General features: G+C 37.8%; 1 protein-coding gene across 1 annotated transcript; it reads right to left on the reverse strand.

Annotated features, from left to right (window-relative positions):
* Positions 1-373: 373 nt before the first annotated feature.
* Positions 374-1,303, reverse strand: LOC134389239 (olfactory receptor 1A1-like). The gene has a single exon (XM_063112759.1). It carries the CDS (start codon positions 1,301-1,303, stop codon positions 374-376), a length of 930 nt encoding a protein of 309 aa, XP_062968829.1.
* Positions 1,304-19,350: the final 18,047 nt, after the last annotated feature.

Raw genomic sequence — 19,350 nt, forward strand, 5'->3', positions numbered from 1 at the left:
ATCTACTGGCTTGAGTAGCTAATCCCAATTACCAAGGACTTAATAGTCAAACAATGAATTGACATTTGAATAGTGATTTATGGACTTCAAAGCATGAGCTATTGTGATCCTCCCGGCTTGTGAACTGTACTCTGCTAGTCAGTAACACAGCTGGGGTACGGTCCCATTAGTCCTGTGCTGGTGCTCTGCCAAAAGGAGCAGAAATGTGTACAATTTGATACTCTCCATAAAATATCTTATCAATCTGTTATAAGACTTCTGAGAAGATAAATATTCTTGCTGAAAAGATCACTGATGACTTTTTGGATGGGATGACATTGGCGGTGGATTTTCTGGTGTGCATCACAGTCTCCAGTGTATGTCCTCAGATTGGTTATGAGAAGATTCTCTTGCTGAAGAGTTTCCGCAGGGCAGCCTTCATGTCCCGGTTTCTCAGACTATAGATGAAAGGGTTTAACATCGGGGTCACTGCGATGTACATCACAGTTATCACTGCATCCTTTAGGCTATAAGCTGTGAGAGGGCGGAGGTACATGCCCATGACTGTCCCGTAGTACAAAGAGACAACTGTGAGGTGGGAACCACAGGTGGAGAAGGCTTTGAGCACACCCTTAGTGGAGGGAACCCATAAAACCGTGGAAAAGACCCGAACATAGGAGATAATGATGAACAGCAATGGCATGCAGAAAACACTAACCCCGAGGTACATCATCTTCACATTAAAGTGGATGTCAGAACAGGACAGCTTGAGCAAAGAAGCAAGGTCACAGTAGAAGTTGGTCACTCCCTGCTTGTCACAAAAGGACAGACTAGCTGTGAGCAGAGTGTGGGGGAGGGCATTGGCATTTCCAACCATCCAAGACCCAACAACTAGCAGAACACAGGACTTTGGACTCACTATTATTGTGTAGTGAAGTGGGTGGCTGATGGCCACAGCACGATCATATGCCATCACAGCCAAGATATAGCTGTCTGCGTTAGCCAGGGCAAGCATGAAATACAGCTGTGTTAGGCAACCCCCAAAGGAGATGGACTTGCTACCCAAGAGATGGTTAGCCAGCATCTTAGGGATGGTTACAGAGGAGAAGAAGACGTCCACCAAGGAGAGGTTGGCAAGGAAAAAATACATGGGGTTGTGAAGGCGAACATCAGAGTGAATGGCCCAGATGATGAGCAGGTTTCCAATCAATGTGACGGGGTAAATGACCAGGAAGAGGATGAAGAAGAAATATTCTTGTTCCTGCTGACCAGTTATTCCCAGGAGGATGAATTCCAGGGTAAATGACTGGTTTCCTTCCCTCATGGCTTCTTCAGCATGAAGGTGAGAAGAATTCAGAATTATTAGTGCAGTTCCTATGTGCAGTTATCTTCCTTATCCATCCCTTTTGACTGAACTGATCAGCTGTGTCTATATCTAGATTTACAAAGTCCAGACATAGCCAATATGTGGTGGGAAAAATCCCCTGGTTGTCAGTGAAATGAGATGACAGTCAGCCCTGGACACTAATATCTGAGAAGTGAGCGATCTGTGAATCAGAGGTGCCCATCCTCTCCAACCCCAGCACCACCACTCAGACACCTAGGGTTTAATCATTGGACACATAATTAAAATTTATATTCTAGGTCCTTGATACTTTCTTAGGCTCCATGGAAAAATCATAAATACATGAAAATACAGTTTGTTCATCTATTTATTTAATAAAAAACAGTCTCCGCTTTCATGGACCTTACAACTTCATGGAGACACCAAAATCATATACTGATTTAATAACAGATGATAAGAAATGGAGCCTATTTTGCAGTATTTGAAAAAACACTCCAGTACAAAGAATGTACCAATACAATAGCACCCTGGGGAGTTAGAAATTAATCAAACCCTGAGTGAGCCCAGAGCCCAGGAAGCAACAGGGGTCTACATCGCCATGAGAAGCTTATGAACCATAATGAACCCAGCAATCATGTTCAGTGGATTTTCTCCCCAGAGAAAATAAAGATAGATAAATTTTTGTTTTGTCTAAACAACTACACTTTGAGATCAGTTTGTTACGGTGGTCCAGGATATCCTAAGTAACTCTCTAATTTTTCTTGAGAGAACTCTACTCAATTATTAGTTGAATGTACATTTAATTGTCACCGATTATCATTGTCTACTATATTATACATGGGAATTATATGCTAGACACAGGGAATGCCAGTATAATTATCTTTCTCCCAAATATGATATACTTTTTCATCTCTGCATCTAAAGGAATTTGGTTTTCTTTCTTTAAATACCTTTCTCATCTTCACACAGAATCGTAATATCTCAGGGTTCAGAGTGTTCCATAAATGTGGAAGTCGTAGAGACTATGGTTCGCTCATTTTGTATAGAGGTGTACAATTTCAAAGGAGGATTCTTGGCAATATGGCAGGCTAAGCTGATGTTGTAAAGTCTCATTCTTATTAAAACACGACAATTCTCGTATGTTATAAATGTAAAATTAAAAAATATACATAGAGAAACCTATAAAAAAAAGGGACAAAACAAACAAATAGACAAACAAACAAGCAAACCCCCCCAAAACTCAAAGGTAATGTTCCAAGCCACCACTGATGCTGTGGTGGCATATTGGTTTTTCCAACTAGGAATCACTTCCTAGCAGCTAGAGTCTAGGGTGTTAATGTCCCTTTATACAGGAGATGGCCACAGATATGCATGAACTATGGAGCTTAATTTGAGCTCTTGCATAAAGCACTTGAAGTTTTATCCTATTTGTGGAAAAAATAGTAGAAAGATTTTGGCGTGTCAGAACTGGAAAAAAGAATAAAATGGGTAGAATTCATAGAAAATATGGTCATTTACAAAGAAATCCCAGGGTATCTGTAGGTATGCTAAGAGTCTTCAGTAGTTTGGTTGGATATAAATCACTATTAAATTACAAAAAATGTTCTTACACATTAGAAACAACAAATAAGAAACTATAATTTTAAGAAAGACTCCCCATATTTTAAGAAATCTTGAAGTAATTCAAACAAGAGGTTCAAGACTGGATTTAAAAATTGCAAAACTTTACTGAATGATGACCAAGAATATTTACAAAAATAAGGATTGAAGCAACATGAATGGAGACTCAGTATGGTAAAAATGTCAATTCTCCAATTAATTTATAAATTCATTGCAATCCCTATCAAAATATCATAGGTTTCTTTAAAACATGGAACTTACTAACCCAGTTCAAAAATTCATGTGGATGAGTAAAGAGCTATGAAAACCAAAGACAATATGAGGAAAAAAAATAAGAGCACAGAATTGCCCTGTCATGTATGAAAAAAATTTACTCTGATAATTCAGATAATAGAGTTGTTCTGGCATAGGGACTTTATAGATGGATCTATGTAACATACAAGAGAGCCTAGAAAGAGATCAAGCATTTATTAGTATTTTGGTATATAACATGGGTTGGTTTAGAAATAGGCAGGGAACCTGCAGAGTGCCCTGGAGGGAAACGTGCCCATCTGTGCCCCTGCAGGCCCGCTGATTTCAGATTTTCTGCAGACCTTGAATGGCCCTGTAAATATGCTTCAGCTTTTCTAAGCTGTGGTCTGCGAACCCTTATTCCTGCCGAGGGAACTGCCAGTGGACTTGTCTGTCTGTTCCCTCAGAGACAGGTGTGCAGACATCAGTGTCAACAGTGGACTTTGAAACAACCGTATGACTCAGTTCCAGCCCTGTGGTCTAGGGTCAGTGTGTGAAGCAATCCTATGACTCAGTTCAGCTGTGGTCCAGGGCCAGTGTTTCCTGCCAAGGGACCCACCCAGTAGCCTAGTGGGAGCCCTCCCATGAAACTGAAGAAAGTCACAATCATCCATGTACCTGGTGACAAACTCACTGTCTGTGGACCCTCTTACCTGTATCAGCCCTACCGATCAAGATCTGGGAGGCAGTGCGGCACACCCAAGGACCAGACTCGATCACAGACTCTCTATTTGCGAACCTGACTGTGGACTCAACAGCAGCCACATGAACCAGCTTCTACCCTACCCAACCACAATCTCAGGGGCAATCTCATTAGCCCAAGGACCCAAGAGAAGAAGGCCTTTTTCTACCAAAAGCAGTCTGTAAAGACTGGAAGAGTTGTTTACTATTATAAAAAAGACAAAAGATAACAAGTGTTAGCAAGATACAGAGAAAAGGGAACTCTTGTATATTGTTGGTGGGAACGTAAATTGGTAGAGCCATTATGAAAAACATTAGTGAGGTTTCTGAAAAAAATGAAAATAAAAATACTCTATGATACAGCAACCCCAATTCTGAGTATATTTTAATGGAAATGAAACCAGAATCTTGAGGAGGTATCTGCATCCTCGGGTTCTTTGCAGTCTTATTTTCAATAGCCAAGATATGGAATCAAGCTAAGTGTCTTGACTGATAAATGGATACTGAAAATGTGGAATACATACACAATAGAATGTCATTCAGCCATAAAAGAAAGAAATCTTGCCATTTGTGACATGATTAAACCAAGAGTATATAATACTATGTGAAATAAGCCAACACAGAGAGACAAATACTGTATGATCTCACTTACACGTGTTATCTAAAACAGTGCAACTCATAGAAGCAGAGAGTAGAATGTTGGTTGCCAGGGGCTAGAGAGTGGGGAGAAGAGGAGATGCTGGTCAAAGGGTACAAACTTTCAGTTATACTATGAATAACTTCCAGGGATGTAATGCACAGCATGATGCCTATATTTAATAATAATGTATTGTTTTCTTGATATTTGATAACAGAGCAGATTTCAAGTGTTTTCACCACAAACACACACATACACACAAATGGTAGCTATGGGTGGTAATGGATAGGTCTGTTAGTCTTTATACAATATATATGTGTACCAAATTATTACATTGCACACACTGAATATGTGCAATTTTTATTTGTCGATTATATGTTTTATAATAAAAAATAAAATATTCCCATTAAAAAGAAATGTGCAGAGGACAGTTGGGCTGAGCATCTAGTAAAGAGTCATTTGATAATTGGACACTCCACCCACATCTTAAAAAAATACAGAAAAATTATTCCTAAAGGATTAATTGTTAAAAGCAAAACCTCACACACTTTAGAATAAATTATGTTTATGCTATGAGATTCAGAACTGATTTCTTAAACCAGGCACAAAGTGCCACAACATAAGAGAAATTATTGTAAAATTTAACTAATTTAAATTTAAAACATTTGTGAAAAAGACTTCATAAAGAAAAGAGAAGGATAGTTCAGGGACTGGAAGAGAAATCTGCTACACTAATACTCAATAAAAAAAGAATCCAAATAATAATAAATAACAAATAATAAACAACAAAAAATGATAATAAATAACAAATAATAATAAAAACACCAAAAGTCCTGTAGGAAATAATAGGCAACAGGCTTAAATAGGCAAGTCATAGAAGAAGAAACTGGGATGTACTATATCTCCCCAAACGATGTTCAACTAAGTTAACACAAAATTAAATTTCACGTCCTTCATCTCAAACTAAGTGTAAAGTTTGACAATTTCAAGTTTGGGAAGAAATGAACAAACTAGTTCATTGGGAAGAAATAAAAAATGAGTTATAAATTAGTTAGGTAATTCAAAATCACCATTTGGAAAACTATTTTTCCCTTTCAAGTAAAGCTGAAAATCCTTATACCTCTGGGTGACTGTATCAGTCCGTTTCTGTTGCTTATAAGAAAATACACGGAACTGGGTGATTTATAAAGAAAATAAAATTCATTACTCACAATTTCTGAGGATGGGAAATCCAAAGTCCCAGGAACCCATCTGGTGAGAGTCTTGGTCATGGCTTTACAGCAAAGCAGGGGTCGCACATGGCAGAAAGTGGTGCAGCAGAGAGAGACACTAAACTAATTTACTCTCCTTTAAAGCCCTCCAAACCATGCGCATGACCATCCTTTTAAATCCATTCTCTAAGGCATTGTCCTACAATCTAATCACCTTTGCAAGCCCCACATTTCAATTACCATAATAGGATTTCCCACCCTCTTAACACTGTCATAGTGGGGGGTCAAGTTTTGGGGGAACATTCAATCGAAGGCACTGACTCCAATTCTACCTGAAGATTAGAACTTTGAGAAATCCTGGTACATGTGTCCAAGCAGACATTCCCAGTGATGTACACTGTCGTATAGAAACCTCAGAAATAGATGAGGTGCCATGTCCATGTTAAAGAGTTCTGTATAACAGTTAAAATGAATCCATTTCCATGTAATATTAAAAAATATAATTTTTAAAAAAGTATAATAATTTTTAAAATTATTATTTATTAATTATAATTATTTATTTATTAGTAGTAGTAATAAATAATTTTTTAAAAAGTTGCCAGAAGATATGCAATATTTACACTGCATGTGTAAATATTAACACATAACATAACACACACATAATCTAGCAAAAGTATAAAACATAAATAGGAGTACACCACCACTCTAGAACAACAGTTATTTCTAGGGTTAAAAAGAAAAAGTAATATTTTGGATGAGCAAAAAAGAGTTTCAAGTGTATGTAATATTAATTGCTTCAAAAAATTTGGAGCAATTATGATCTAATGTTCCATTTATTAAGTCTAGATGATGAATTTTTGTCATGTTATTTTCTTTGCCTTTCTGATTTTTAGTAGGATCATCATAAAATATCTTAATTTAACAAAAACATTTCACAATCTTGGTGTTAGCTGGGTTCAGAGTGTACCCATGAATCTGTGTGGCTATAATCCATATTTCACTGAAGGCAGGAGATAGAGCGTTGCTTGTGAAGAGATTGAGAGTAAGTGAAAGTTAATTTTCACTGGGAAGAGGGAGCCAGGGGCCCTATATCACGCTAAGAGAGAAAGACCATATAGAGAAAAAGATTCAGGTTAGAATCTTTTAAAATTTTACTTGCATCCACTTAGTATTTTTCTTCATCCTAAGTGGATGCAGGTGGGAATTGTCTTTAACACTGTTTGCTAATGTCATTTAATGGCCCAGTGCTACTCCCTGAGCTCATTCATTATGTGTACACCTGCCCTTTGACCCAGTGGTGATCTCAAGTCTCTTAACCTATATTGCATGCAGATAGCCTGCCCCGTTCTAGACAGTTCACAATGCTCAGTTCCCTATGAACTCCCACATCCTTCAGCAAACCATCCTCTCTCCATTATCCATGGAAGTCCATCAAATTCTTTGCCACTTTCCCCAAGCTAACCACAGTTCCCTACATCAAAACTCCCAGACACCCAGTGTCACTTTTCTCTTCAGTGAGAAACTTCAACTGAAAAGGAATATTTCCTCCATATTCTCCCCAGATCATTATTTCTATATACCTGCTTCCTCCTGCGCTTTGTCTCTCAAGACCCAGAAGGAAAGTGGACCTGCACCCAGTGTGCACTCAGCCTTGTTCTGTCTCCTCCGCTATATTGCTCCATCGACTCCCTCAGCTGCAGTGGTTTCTCTCTCCAGTATCTACCCCAGCATCAGCGCTTTCCCATTAGCTAACGAGCACATTACAGCCTTTCAGTCATTCCATGAGTCTTTTTCCATCTTAGGACCCCTTCCAACGACCACCCCATTTAATATCTTTGTTTTTCCGTTCTCAGCCAGGCTTCTTTATAGAAACATACTACCGAACCGAAAATTATATTTATTATATGTAAATGGGATGTGTCTATCTCTTTAAAATCCCACACTGTTTACTCATCACCTAATGGATGAAGTCCAAGTTCCTTTTCATGGGGAAAACCTCCAGGATCGACAGTTCAGACAGTAAAAGGGAACCTCAGGCAAATATATATAATTTTGTTACAAGCTGAGGGTACAGTACAGCCAGGGGTAGGAAGAAATCTGCCTGGAAAAGAAGTTTGGGTTTATATTGTGGAGGATTTTGATCCAATGCAAGGACTTTATCCTTTATTCATCAGACACATTAGTGTGGTGGCTGTGTGTTGCACTAACCCTTCCTGGTAATAGATATATGCGACCTTTTGTGTAATGTAAACCTAGATATTTGGTCACACAAATTAAATGAGTGATCACCAGGGCAACATTTTGAATGACAATCTGGTGCAAAGAGACTACAAGGTGACAAAATAAAAAATAATTAAAGAATGTAAGAAAAGTAGCATCAGAGAAGGAGAAGTTATTGGTACAATCAATGAGGGGACTAGAGAAGAGAGGTTTCTGTGCAAGGGGCTGAAGGACAGAGATCCATAGTGTCGATGTCAGGAGGTTACCAGTGGAAAGACAGTATCTGCTGAAACCCTGGAGGAAGAGGTAAGAAGACCCTTTCACCCCCAGAGAGAAGAGCCAGGAGTTGCATCAACATGAATGCAAGAGGCATAGGAAGCCCACCTGCTCACTACAAAAGTCTTCCTGGGAAGTGTTTCTGCTCTGAGATACTTGTCACACGAGTGTGATGGTGCTGATATAGTTTTTCATGGACAGAAGAGGCCAAATTTTCCCCATGGCCTCAGGAGCAGCAGGCAGAAGACACATCTCCTGAGTGCTTTGAGACTCCCTGATAGTCCATCACTGCTTTCACAATGAGAAAATATAATTTTCTTTCTTTCTCTTTTTTTTGGCATATGGCTGGTATGGGGATCCGAACTCCTGACTTTGGTGTCATCAACACCACACTCGAACCGAGAGAGCTAATCTGACAGGCTGAAATAACATAATTTTCTGAAGGGGCCTGTTATCATGACCGTTGAATGTGGGAGTGGAAGGTGTCTTTGTAGGTTCTCTCTAAGATGGTGTGCTTGTCCAGTGCATGTGCGTACACACACACACACACACACACACACACACACACACACACACACACACACACACACACACACCACACACACTCAAATTTCAGAAAGTGGCAAGAGCTGAACACTGGGATAACCAAATTAGAATTACCGCCGTCTGACTCTGTTTTCATGGACAAGAGCTCAAGAAGAAGCATTTTCCCAAGAGATCTCTCTCTCTTTCTGTCTGTCTGTCTGTCTCGGTCTCTCTGCCTCTGGATCTCTCTCTCTGCCTTTTTCCCATATAACCTTGAGAATTTGGGTAGTGCAGTCAGGCCAATGTTTGTGTCCTAGTTTTGCCACTTCTCTGTGTCAGTTTAGGCAATTCAATTCACCATTGTTTCATCTGATAAAGAGACATAATAATCTACTTATCTCTTAGCGTTTTGTGATGGTCAAAGGAGACAATGTGTAGTGCAGTTGCTGGCTATCTACCCCTTGATGCCACAGCCATGAAGACTTTCTTGAAATGTGTAAGCCCTACCTGTGGAGTCAGTTCAGATGCTGTCAAATGGGTCCTGGCCCTGTGGTCTTCGTTCCTCTTCCACAGCTGGGAAGTTTACAGCCACATGGTCTAAGCATCTGCTAGCATTCAGCATTGGGGCACGCATGTTGGAGAGTGGGTTCCTGTTCCTCTATTGCTGAGGCAGAGATGAGACAGCATTGGAATGATTTGGAAAGAGGACTCCCTGAGTTTCCCAAATGTAGAGCAGAAGTGGGTGAAGGAGGTGTCCTGCATGAAGCCCGGAGATGAGGAGTCTAGTTTCCTGCTTGAAGGAAACAAGGTGAGTCACAGCATTGAGAAAATTTGAATTTAATTCACCAGTTTATAAAGAGTCTTCTAACATGACTCAGGTTTTCATTCAGGCCAACATCAGCATAACCATTGAAAAACAACACTTTCCTTCAGCTGTGTCCTGAGGGGACAGCTGGCTCTCAGGGGTAATCTTTCCAGAGAGTAATTTCAGAGTAATTTTTGAGAAGAAAGATTGAGTGAGAGTTCCCTGGAGAGTGTGTCTCTAGGGTCCAAGCTCTGGGCTGCCTTATTCCAGCATCTGAGTTAGAACCTGGGCCCCTCTCCTCTGCTGTTCAGCACAGACTTGCAGCCACCCTTTGGAACATGCAAGGACGATGGTACAATGAAGCTCCTGGTCTTTCTTCAAGCCCACACTGAAGCCATTCAGGTGTTAAGTGAGGCAGAGAAGAAGAATTATATCTCATCTTTTCAGTAGGATTTGACTGGAAGAGTGGTAGGGTGGGATTTATATTTTCCTCTATCTGGCATGCTCATAGGAGGTCTCCTAATAGTTTAGAGTCTTAAGAATGAAAAAGGTGTTGGTGTTCTCTAGTCCACTTTATGTATGTGTCACTTTTATAATAGCTGTGATTAGTGATCTTCATTCTATGATTTAGCATCTGCTGTGGCAGGGAGGTCACTGTGATGATGAAGAGTATGGGGTCTGGGTAGGTGAGTCCTGGATCTGCCACTTACTGGCTGTCCCTGACCTTGAACAGTTATTTAACTTACTCATTTGTAAAGTAGGAACAGTAATGATACTAATAGCAACAGCAACATCTGCATAAAGTTATGACAATTCAGTGAATTAGTATCCAAAAAGTCCTTAAATTTAAAGCTAGCACATAGCACTTAGTAAAGGTTAACTGCTATTCTTCTAACAATCACACTAGTCATGCAATTGTTCGACAACTCTCGAAAATCTTTTTCAGACTCTGCACATGGTAGATGTTGACATCACTTTTGTTGAACTGCATTTTGCTCAAGGCATGTTTCAGGTGACACCACCCTTATTTGCTCTGTTCCTAATTGCCCTGTGTTCATATCATGCTCCAGCATCAAGGATGTGGATTTCCCAGACATAGATGAAATGATATCCCAGGATAAATATTTTCTTCCTCATAATCACATTTTGCCTTGGTGTCCATCTCTGAATCTCTTAGTGCTTCCATGTTTTATTTACTGGGTACCCATTTGGGACAAGATGTTGTGGAATGACGTGGAAGAGATCAGTCCGACAAGGAGGCTTTGACCCTCAAATACTTGCACATATTTCCTCTGGATAATGACTACAGCTTTCACTGGCTTATGAAAGGAATCTTGACCATCTGCTTTTCCGTCAAATTGAAAAACCTTTGGAGTATTTCTTTGGGTGGGAGAGGCTAAATGTCATTGTCCATTGGCAACTGCAGGCTTGGTTAACCCCCTTTTCATTGAATGACTTTTGGGAAACAGGAATGACTTATGAAATATATTTGCAGAATAAGGGTACAGGAGCAATACCTTAGGAGACAACTTAACTTAAAATCAGTTTAAGAAAGGGAACAAAAAAGTTCTGAAGTAATTGTTTTTATGTACTTAATATATTAAAAATAAGTCATAGTGTAGAACTGAAAGAAATTGAGATGAAAATGAAAATGTCTTGAAAATAGCAGACAGAATGAATGAGGAGCTGAAAAATGATTTTGGTTCTCAATTTGGCCAGCTCTGACAATTCAGAAAATAAATCAGTAACATGTTGAAAAGAATTCATATGTCCTTCTGGAAGGAAGATTAAAAGGAGAAACATTTTAAAACAATAATATAAGAGAAATGTTGAGTGTGCAGAGAATGTGGAACTCTATCTAAAGAATATTAGTCGTTCCACTGAAGGAAACCAGAACAAATAGGACAAAAGCAACAGTTAGAGTTACAATAACAAGTCGTATTACAATGAGTCAAAAACTCGAGTTCAGATTGAAATGCTCACTTACTCTGGAAAATATTAATGAAAATATCCTTACATGTATCATATTGATAGCTTTGTATTTTAGTGATAGGAAAATTTCTTCAGAATAGAAATTTAAGTGCCAGAGAATAATAGATAACCTGAGAAGAAATAGAAGTTCCAATAGCTTCAGATTTCTCCTGACCCCAGTTCCAGAAAACTATCAAACTTCTAAGAGGAAAATGTTGTAACTCATAATTCTATACTAAGGTTATTATTTTCGGACATATGTTTACAAAATTAGGTGAAAATACTGGAAATAGTTTTTACAATAGCATTTTCTGGCAGAAATTTAAATATTGTGAATAACCTATATTGTACAACTCTGAATAATTTAACAAAGACCGTGAGTTTGAAGATTGGGAAGGAATGCAGGAAAAACACTTTCTAATTCTCATGTTACATAAAGAGGTCTTAAGTTGTTTTTTTCCTTCATCTTTATAAGGAGAGAAATAAAGATTTAAGTAGGTTAATTCTACTATGAATTACATATCCAGTATAGAATTTAAAAAAATAGAGTGGAAGTCACTGTATCAAATCATACAACTGGTCTATTTGATGTTTTAGAAAAAGACACAGATTCTCATATTTTTAGTTAAAAGAAGAAGTCTACTGGAGTTAGGTATCTATATTACATTTAAGTAGAAAGGGCAGGTATAGTCCTAATTATACTTCTAAAAATCGCAGATGCAAATTTGAAATTGTTATACAGATAATTCACTAAGTAATAATTGAGAACATCACTTTCACATGCCCGAAAGGCTCTTTCTTATGAAAATAAAGATTAAATTCCATAGGACAAAAAATGATCTCTGAAATGCAATGTCCTAAAGAAAACTTATTTTCAAGGAGATTTATTTATTTATTTATTAAAACATAATTGTACATATGTGTGGGTTATGGCATTGAATATCAATACCTGCGTGCAATATGTGATGCTCAAATCAGGATAATTAGTATATTCAACTTTACACAGCATAATTACTTTTTGTGGCACTTTCCCAGTTTCTCACTAACACCCCTCCTGCTCCCCTTTCCCACCTGTAGTAGTCTCAATTCTGTTCCCTCCTTTTGAAATTTCAGTGAATTACTGTGATTGTAGTATGCTTCTTCCTTCCTTCCTTCCTTCCTTCCTTCCTTCCTTCCTTCCTTCCTTCCTTCCTTCCTTCCTTCCTTCCTTCCTTCCTTCCTTCCTTCCTTCCTTCCTTCCTTCCTTCCTTCCTTCCTTCCTTCCTTCCATTAGTCCTCACTAATAAGTGAGGACATGCAGTATTTCTCTTCGTCTGTCTAGCTTATATCACGTAACATAAATTTCCCTAAGCTCATCCATGCTGCTGTGAATAGCAGAATTTCATTATTTTTTATGGCTGAGTAGTATTCCATTGTGTATGTATACCACATTTTCTTTATCCAGTTGTCTCTTGATGGACATTGAGGTTGGTTCAAACTCTTGGCTATCATAAATAGAGCTGCAATAAACACGGGAGTGCAGGTAACCCTTCGACATGATGATTTCCATTCCTTTGGGTATATACCCACCAGTGTGTTACTTTATCGTACGGTAGTTCTATCTGTAGTTCTTTATGGAAACTCCATACTGTTTTCCATAATGGCTGCAGTAATTTACAATCCCACCAACAGCATAGAAGAGTTAGTTCCCCTTTCTCTACATCCTTGTCAGCACTTGTAATTCTCTTTTTGATACCTGCCAGTCTAACTTGGGTGAGATGATATCTCAGTGTGGTTTTAATTTGCATTTTCCTGATGCTTAGTCATGTTGAGCATTTTTTCATGTGTTTGATGGCCAATTGTATATCTTCCTTTGAGAAATGCCTATTCAGCTCGTTTGCCCATTTTTTAATTGTATTCCTTTTTTTTCCCAGTTAAGTTATTTGAGTTTCTTGTATGTTCTAGATATTAATCCCCTGTTGGATGCATAGTTTGCAAATATTTTTTCACATTCTGTAGGTTGTCTTTTTGCTCTGTTTCTTTTGCCATGTAGAAGCTTTTTAGTTTGATATTATCCCATTCATTTAATCTTTCTTCTGTTGCTTGTGCTTTTGGGGTGTTATTCATAAAGTGTTTGCCCAGTCCTACTTCCTGAAGTATTTCCCCTATGTTTTCATTTAGGGGTTTTATGTTTCAGGTCTTATATTTAAGTCTTTAATCTATTTTGAGTTGACTTTGGTATATGGTGAGAGATACAGGTCTAGTTTCATTCTTCTGCAAATGGTTATCCAATTTTTCCAGTGCCATTTACTGAAGAGGCACTTTTTTCCCCCTGAATGTATATTCTCAGTGCCTTTGTCATAGATCAGTTGGTTGTAAGTATGTGGGTTGATTTCTGCGTTCTGTATTCTTTTCCTTTGGTCTGAATATCTGTTTTTATGCCATTACCATGTTGCTTTGTTTGCTACAGCTTTGTAGTATGGTTTAAAGTCAGGTAGTATAATGCCTATGGCTTTGTATATATATATATATATTTTTTTTTTGCACAGGATTGCTTTGTCTGTTTGATGTCTTTTGTTTTTCCACATGAATGTTTGAATTGTTTTTTTCTATTTCTATGAAGAATGTCATTAGTATTTTTTTTTTCTTCCTGACACTTTTTATTGAATATATTATCCTTTCCCCATTGTGTATTATTGGAACCCTTCTGGAGATCAACTGCCTGTAAATGCATGGATTTATTTCTGTCTTTATTCTGTTTCATCAGTGTATATGTCTGTTTTTATGCCAGTAGCATACTGTTTTGACTACTGTAACATTGTAAAACATTTTATCCGGAAGTGTGATGCCTCCAGGTTTGTCTTCTTGCTCAAGGTTGCTTTGCTAATTAAGGGCATTTCCTTCATGCTTTCATATAAATTTTAGCATTGTTTTTCTGTTTCTTTAATTTAATTTAATTTTTAAATTTTTTAAAATTTAATTTTATTTTGTCAATATACAATTTGGTTGATTATTTTGGCCCATTACCAAAACCTCCCTCTCTCCTTTCTCTTCCCCCTCCCTCCCAACAACCTCCTATCTGTTTGCTTGTTGTTTCAACTTCAAGGAATTGTAATTGTTGCGTCTTCTTCCCTGCCCCTCCCCAGTTTATTTGTGTATTCATTTTTTTTATTTTTGGCTCCCACAAATAAGTGAGAACGTGATATTTCTCGTTCTGTGCCTGACTTGTTTCACTTAATACAATTCTCCCTAGGTCCATTCATGTTGTTTCAAATGGCAGTATTTCATTCTTATTTATAGCAGAGTAGTGTTCCATTGTGTAGATGTACCACATTTTCCATATCCACTCATCTGATGATGGACATTTGGGCTGGTTCCAACTCTTAGCTATTGTAAAGACTGCTGCAATGAACATTGGAAGACAGGTATACCTTCGATTTCATGATTTCCATTCCTCTGGGTATATTCCCAGCAGTGGGATAGCTGGGTCATATGGTAGATCTATCTGCGATTGTTTGAGGAACCTCCATACCATTTTCCATAGAGGCTGCACCATTTTGCAGTCCCACCAACAATGTATGTGAGTTCCTTTTTCTCTGCAACCTCGCCAGCATTTATTATTCAGAGTCTTTTGGATATTAGCCATCCTAACTGGGGTTAGATGGTATCTCAGTGTGGTTTTGATTTGCATTTCCCGGATGCTGAGTGATGTGGAGCATTTTTTCATGTGTCAGTTGGCCATTCGTATATCTTCCTTTGAGAGATGCCTATTTAGCTCTTTTGCCCATTTTTTAATAGGGTTACTTGGTTTTTTGTTGTAAAGTTGTTTGAGTTCCTTGTATATTCTGGATATTAATCCTCTGTTAGATGTATATTTTGCAAATATTTTCTCCCACTCTGTTGGTTATCTTTTAACTCTGTTAATTATTTCTTTTGCTGTGCAGAAACTTTCTAGTCTGATATAATCCCATTTGTTTATTTTTCCTTTGGCTGCCCATGTTTTTGGCGTCACATTCATGAATTCTGTGCTCAGTCCTACTTCCTGAAGTGTTTCTCTTATGTTTTCTTTAAGAAGTTTTATTGTTTCAGGGTGTGTATTTTATTCTTTAATCCATTTTGAGTTGATTTTAGTATATGGTGATAGGTATGGGTCTAGTTTCATTCTCCCACATATGGATATCCAGTTATCCCAGCACCATTTGCTGAAGGGGCAGTCTCTTCCCCAGTGTATAGGCTTGGTGCCTTTGTCAAAGATCAGATGGCTGTAGGTGTGTGGGTTGATATCTGGATTCTCTATTCTATTCCATTGATCAGTGTGTCTGTTTTTATGCCAGCACCATGCTGTTTTTGTTATTATACCTTTGTAGTATAGTGTAAAGTCAGGTAGAGTTATGCCCCTAGCTTTATTTTTTTTGCTCCGAATGCTTTGTTTATGTGTGGTCTTTTGTTATTCCATATAAATGTCTGGATAATTTTTTCCATTCCTGAGAAAAATGTGATTGGAATTTTGATGGGGATTGCATTCAATTTGAATATCACTTTTGGTAGTATGGACATTTTCACAATGCTGCTTCTTCCAATCCAAGAGCACGGGATATCTTTCCATTTTCCTGTGTCCTCTTTAATTTCTCTCAGCAGTGGTTTGTAGTTCTTGTTGTAGAGATTTTTCACATCCTTGGTTAACTCTATTCTTAAGTTTTTTTTTTTTTTTTTTTAAATTTTATTTTGTTGATATACATTGTGGCTGATTATTGCTCCCCATCACCAAACCCTCCCTCCCTTCTCCCTCCCCCCCTCCCCCCCAACAATGTCCTTTCTGTTTGCTTGTCGTATCAACTTCAAATAATTGTGGTTGTTATATCTTCTCCCCCCCCCGGTTTGTGTGTGTGTGTGTGTGTGTGTGTGTGTGTGTGTGTGAATTTACATATTAATTTTTAGCTCCCACCAATAAGTGAGAACATGTGGTATTTCTCTTTCTGTGCCTGACTTGTTTCACTTAATATAATTCTCTCAAGGTCCATCCATGTTGTTGCAAATGGCAGTATTTCATTCGTTTTTATAGCTGAGTAGTATTCCATTGTGTAGATGTACCACATTTTCCGTATCCACTCATCCGATGATGGGCATTTGGGCTGGTTCCAACTCTTGGCTATTGTAAAGAGTGCTGCGATAAACATTGGGAAACAGATATACCTTCGACTTGATGATTTCCATTCCTCTGGGTATATTCCCAACAGTGGGATAGCTGGGTCGTATGGTAGATCTATCTGCAATTGTTTGAGGAACCTCCATACCATTTTCCATAGAGGCTGCACCATTTTGCAGTCCCACCAACAATGTATGAGAGTTCCTTTTTCTCCGCAGCCTCGCCAGCATTTATCGTTCATAGTCTTTTGGATTTTAGCCATCCTAACTGGGGTTAGATGGTATCTCAATGTGGTTTTGATTTGCATTTCCCGGATGCTGAGTGATGTTGAGCATTTTTTCATATGTCTGTTGGCCATTTGTATATCTTCCTTATTCTTAAGTTTTTTTTCTTTTTTGGTGGCTATTGAAAATGGGATAGCTTTCTTGGTTTCTCTTTCTGCTTGTTCACTATTGGCTAATAGAAATGCTACTGATTTTTGTGTGTTGATTTTGTATCCTGCATTTTTTTCTGACATCATTTTTGTACTCCAAGAGTTTTTTTGTAGAGGCTTTAGGCTGTTCAATATATAGGATCATGTCATCTGCAAACAGGGACAGTTTGACTTCATCTTTTCCAATCTGGATGCCCTTTATTTCCTTCTCTTTTCTGATTGCTCTGACTAGTATTGCCAACACTATATCAAAAAGGAGTGGTGAGAGTGGGCATCCTTGTCTTGTTCGTGCTCTTAAGGATCCCATTCAGGAAGATATTGGGAATGGGTTTATCATATATGGCTTTAATTATGTTGAGATACTTTCCATCTATACCTAACTGATAGAGGGTCTTTGTCATGAATGAATGTTGAATTTTATCAAATGCTTTTTCAGCATCTGTAGAGATGATCATAGGGTCTTTGTGTTTGATTTTATTGATATGGTGTATCACATTTATTGATTTGTGTATGTTGAACCAAACTTGCATCCCTGGGATGGATCCCACTTCATCATGGTGTATAATTTTGCATATGTGTTGCTGTATTCTGTTAGCTAGTATTTTAGTGAGGATTTTTGCATCTATATTCATCAAGGATATTGGCCTATAGTTTCCTTTTTTTGTTGTATCTTTACCTGGTTTTGGTATCAGGGTGATGTTTGCTTCATAGAATGAGTTTGGGAGAATTGCCTCTATTTCAATCTTTTGGAATAGTTTGTAGAGAATTGGTGTCAATTCCTCTTTGAATGTTTGGTAGAATTCTGCTGTGAACCCATCTGGTCCTGGGCTTTTCTTTGTTGGGAGCCTTCTGATAACAACTTCCATCTCTTTTATTGTTATTGGTCTGTTCAGATTTTCTACATCATCGTGGTTCAGTTTTGGTAGTTTGTGTGTGTCCAGAAATTTCCATTTCCTCAAGATTTTCAAATTTGCTGGCATATAGCTGTTTATAGCAGTCTCTAATGATTCCTTGTATTTCAGAGGTATCAGTTGTAATATCACCCTTTTCATTTCTAATTTCTGTTATTTGGGTCTTCTCTCTTCTTTTTCTAGTTAGCCATGCTAATGGCTTGTCAATTTTATTTATCGTTTCAAAAAACCAACTTTTTGATTCATTGACCTTCTGTATCATTTTTGGGTTTCAATTTCATTAAGTTCTGCTCTGATCTTAATGATTTCTTTCCATCTGCTAACTTAGGGTTTGGATTGTTCTTGTTTTCCTAGTTTTTCAAGGTGAAGTATTAGGTTGTTCACTTGCCATCTTTCCATTCTTCTGAAGTAAGCATTTAATGTGATAAATTTCCCCCTGAGGACTGCTTTTGCAGTATCCCACATGTTTTGGTATGATGTATCTTTGTTGTCATTAATTTTAATAAATTTTTTGATTTCCTGTTTGATTTCTTCTTGGACCTATATGCCACTAAGTAGAATGCTGTTTAATTTCCATGTGCTTGTATAGTTTCCAGAATTTCATTTGTTATTGATTTCTAATTTTAATCCATTGTGGTCTGAAAAAATATATGGGATAATTCCAATTGTTTTGAATTTGTTGAGACTTGCTTTGTGATTTCACATGTGATCTATCCTGGAGAATGATCCACGTGCTGATGAGAAGAATGAATATTCTGAGGTTGTTGAATGGAATGTTCTGTAGATATCTGCCAAGTCCAATTGGTCTAGAGTGTTGCTTAGATCTTGTGTTTCTCTGCTGATTCTTTGCCTTGATCATCTGTCCAATAGTGATAGTGGGGTGTTCAGGTCCCCTGCTATTATGGTATTAGTGTCTATTTCCTTCTTTAGGTCCAATAGAATTTGCTTTATAAATCTGGCTGCTCTCAGATTGGGTGCTTATATATTTATGATTGTTATGTCTTCTTGATGGATGAATCCTTTTATCACTATGTAGTGGCCTTCATCATCTCTTTTTATGGTTTTTAGTTTAAAGTCTATTTTATGAGATATAAGAATAACTACTCCAGCTCGTTTTTCATTTCTGTTTGCATGGTAAATCTTTTTTAATCCTTTCACTCTTAGTCCATATAAGTCTTTATAGGAGAGGTGGGTCTCTTGAAGGCAGCATATAGTTGGGTCCTCCTTTTGAATCCAGTCAGCCAGTCTGTGTCTTTTGATTGGGGAATTTAATCCTTTTACATTAAAAATTGTTATTGAAAAGTTTTGATTTACTCCTAG

This window comes from Cynocephalus volans, chromosome 10 (assembly GCF_027409185.1).
Source record: "Cynocephalus volans isolate mCynVol1 chromosome 10, mCynVol1.pri, whole genome shotgun sequence".
Taxonomy (NCBI): Eukaryota; Metazoa; Chordata; class Mammalia; order Dermoptera; family Cynocephalidae; genus Cynocephalus; species Cynocephalus volans.